At 51.3% G+C, this 965-nt stretch overlaps 2 protein-coding genes across 2 annotated transcripts in view; both read left to right on the top strand.

Annotated features, from left to right (window-relative positions):
• Nucleotides 1-714, top strand: part of LOC105522477 (protein GVQW1-like) — a gene marked incomplete at its 5' end in the record, with an annotated part of 37,945 nt that extends 37,231 nt beyond the window's left edge. Inside the window, 1 exon segment of the mRNA XM_011957000.1 lies at nt 575-714. Coding sequence (XP_011812390.1) covers nt 575-714 — 140 coding nt within the window.
• Nucleotides 702-965, top strand: part of SNX8 (sorting nexin 8) — a 65,427-nt gene continuing 65,163 nt past the window's right edge. The window contains exon 1 of the mRNA XM_011956999.1: nt 702-854. Coding sequence (XP_011812389.1) covers nt 803-854 — 52 coding nt within the window. The 5' untranslated portion in view covers nt 702-802. The remainder of the gene's footprint in view (nt 855-965) is intronic.

The following is a 965-nucleotide window of genomic DNA, read 5'->3' as shown; positions in this document are numbered from 1 at the left end:
CTGCCTCAGCCGCCCTAGTAGCTGAGACTACCGCGCCCCGCTAATTTTTTGTATTTTTTAGTAGAGACGGGCTTTCACCGTGTTAGCCAGGATGGTGTTGATCTCCTGACCTCGTGATCCGCCTGCCTCAGCCTCCCAGCGTGCTGGGATTACAGGCGTGAGCCACCGCGCCCAGCCACGCCTGGCCAATTTTTAGAATTTTTTGCAGAGACAGTCTGGCTGTGTTGCCCGGGCTGGTATGGAACTCCTGGCCTCAAGCAATCCTCCCACCTGGGCCTCCCAAAGTGCTGGGATTACAGGCATGAGGCACCAAGCCTGGCTGGATTTTATATTGAAACTCTTCCTGTCAAAATATCTGATTGACCGGAACATTCTGTTCTCTGCCTATGCAGGACAAGGGTTTTTCAGGGCCTGTTCTTAGGCTGTGAAGCTCAATGATTGTGACATCGAGTGAGAACAGCAGTGAGTGTGGTAGGTATGCATGGTCGTCCGACCTGATTTCTCGGGAGTGATTAATACACGGATAGAAATACGTACAGATGACCTCGGTGTATCCTGGCTCTGCCCTATACAGTCCTGAAGCCCTACACTGACTCTTTAGAAGGAGGGCCAGTCACGCTTCACTTGCGGCTTATCCTGTGGCATTCCATACATTCCATTCGGTTCCGAAGCTCTGTGCTGTTTGTCTGCGTTGACCTGGCGATGACTTCTTGAGTGTCATTGAGGCAGGTCCAGGGCCTTTGCTGACCCTCGGGACTCCTTCACCCCTCCCCCAGCCTTCCCCTGTTGCCTGGGCGATTCCATGTACCCTGGGCTCCCACCAGCCCTTACCTGCAGCTGCTCGCTCATGTCAGGTTTGTTCTCTGCCTGAATACGTTGGTCAAAATTCATTGCGCTGTCACTTAAGGTTTATACTTTTTTTTCTTTTTTCTTTTCTTTTCTTTTTTTTTTTTTGAGACGGAGTC

Source organism: Colobus angolensis, unplaced genomic scaffold (assembly GCF_000951035.1).
Source record: "Colobus angolensis palliatus isolate OR3802 unplaced genomic scaffold, Cang.pa_1.0 Scaffold43, whole genome shotgun sequence".
NCBI classification, from domain to species: Eukaryota; Metazoa; Chordata; class Mammalia; order Primates; family Cercopithecidae; genus Colobus; species Colobus angolensis.
Note: the sequence above shows the minus strand (reverse complement) of the source record. Positions and strands in the feature narration are given on the sequence as shown.